The 412-nt window shown below is 35.4% G+C and overlaps 1 protein-coding gene across 1 annotated transcript in view; it reads right to left on the reverse strand.

Moving 5' to 3' along the window:
• Positions 1–202: 202 nt before the first annotated feature.
• The window catches only part of LOC143041517 (uncharacterized), a 134086-nt gene continuing 133876 nt past the window's right edge, over positions 203–412 (reverse strand). The window contains exon 41 of the mRNA XM_076213483.1: positions 203–412. This exon is cut by the window's right edge and continues 134 nt beyond it. Coding sequence (XP_076069598.1) covers positions 331–412 — 82 coding nt within the window. The 3' untranslated portion in view covers positions 203–330.

The following is a 412-nucleotide window of genomic DNA, read 5'->3' on the forward strand; positions in this document are numbered from 1 at the left end:
ATCTGTTGCTCTTGATACACATAATGAGGTGTCAGTGATTCATACTGCCTAATGCACAAAACAAGGTATGGGTGATATTTCAGATAATCACAGGTAATGTATTAATTAACAGGGACACCAGTTCTTTTTTCAACAAGTAATCGCTTGTAACAGTGTTGAACGTTCCCTAGACAGGTTATTATCAAAGGAATAATGAATTGCATTGTTATATAGTATTTAGCACTTTACTAGATCAGAGAAAACAAAGAAACGTCAAATTCTTTAGTCTAAACAAGTATCATTTTATCTATAATGTTTTGTCTTGTCTTCCACTGAAACTGTTGTTGCTGATTATGTGTGATCCAGTGCGAGCTCATCATCGAATGTGTCACCTCTATCACTCTCTGATGATTCCTCCTTGTAGTCAGTAGAG

The sequence above is a fragment of the Oratosquilla oratoria genome, chromosome 31, assembly GCF_046742065.1.
Source record: "Oratosquilla oratoria isolate Oo_2021 chromosome 31, ASM4674206v1, whole genome shotgun sequence".
NCBI classification, from domain to species: Eukaryota; Metazoa; Arthropoda; class Malacostraca; order Stomatopoda; family Squillidae; genus Oratosquilla; species Oratosquilla oratoria.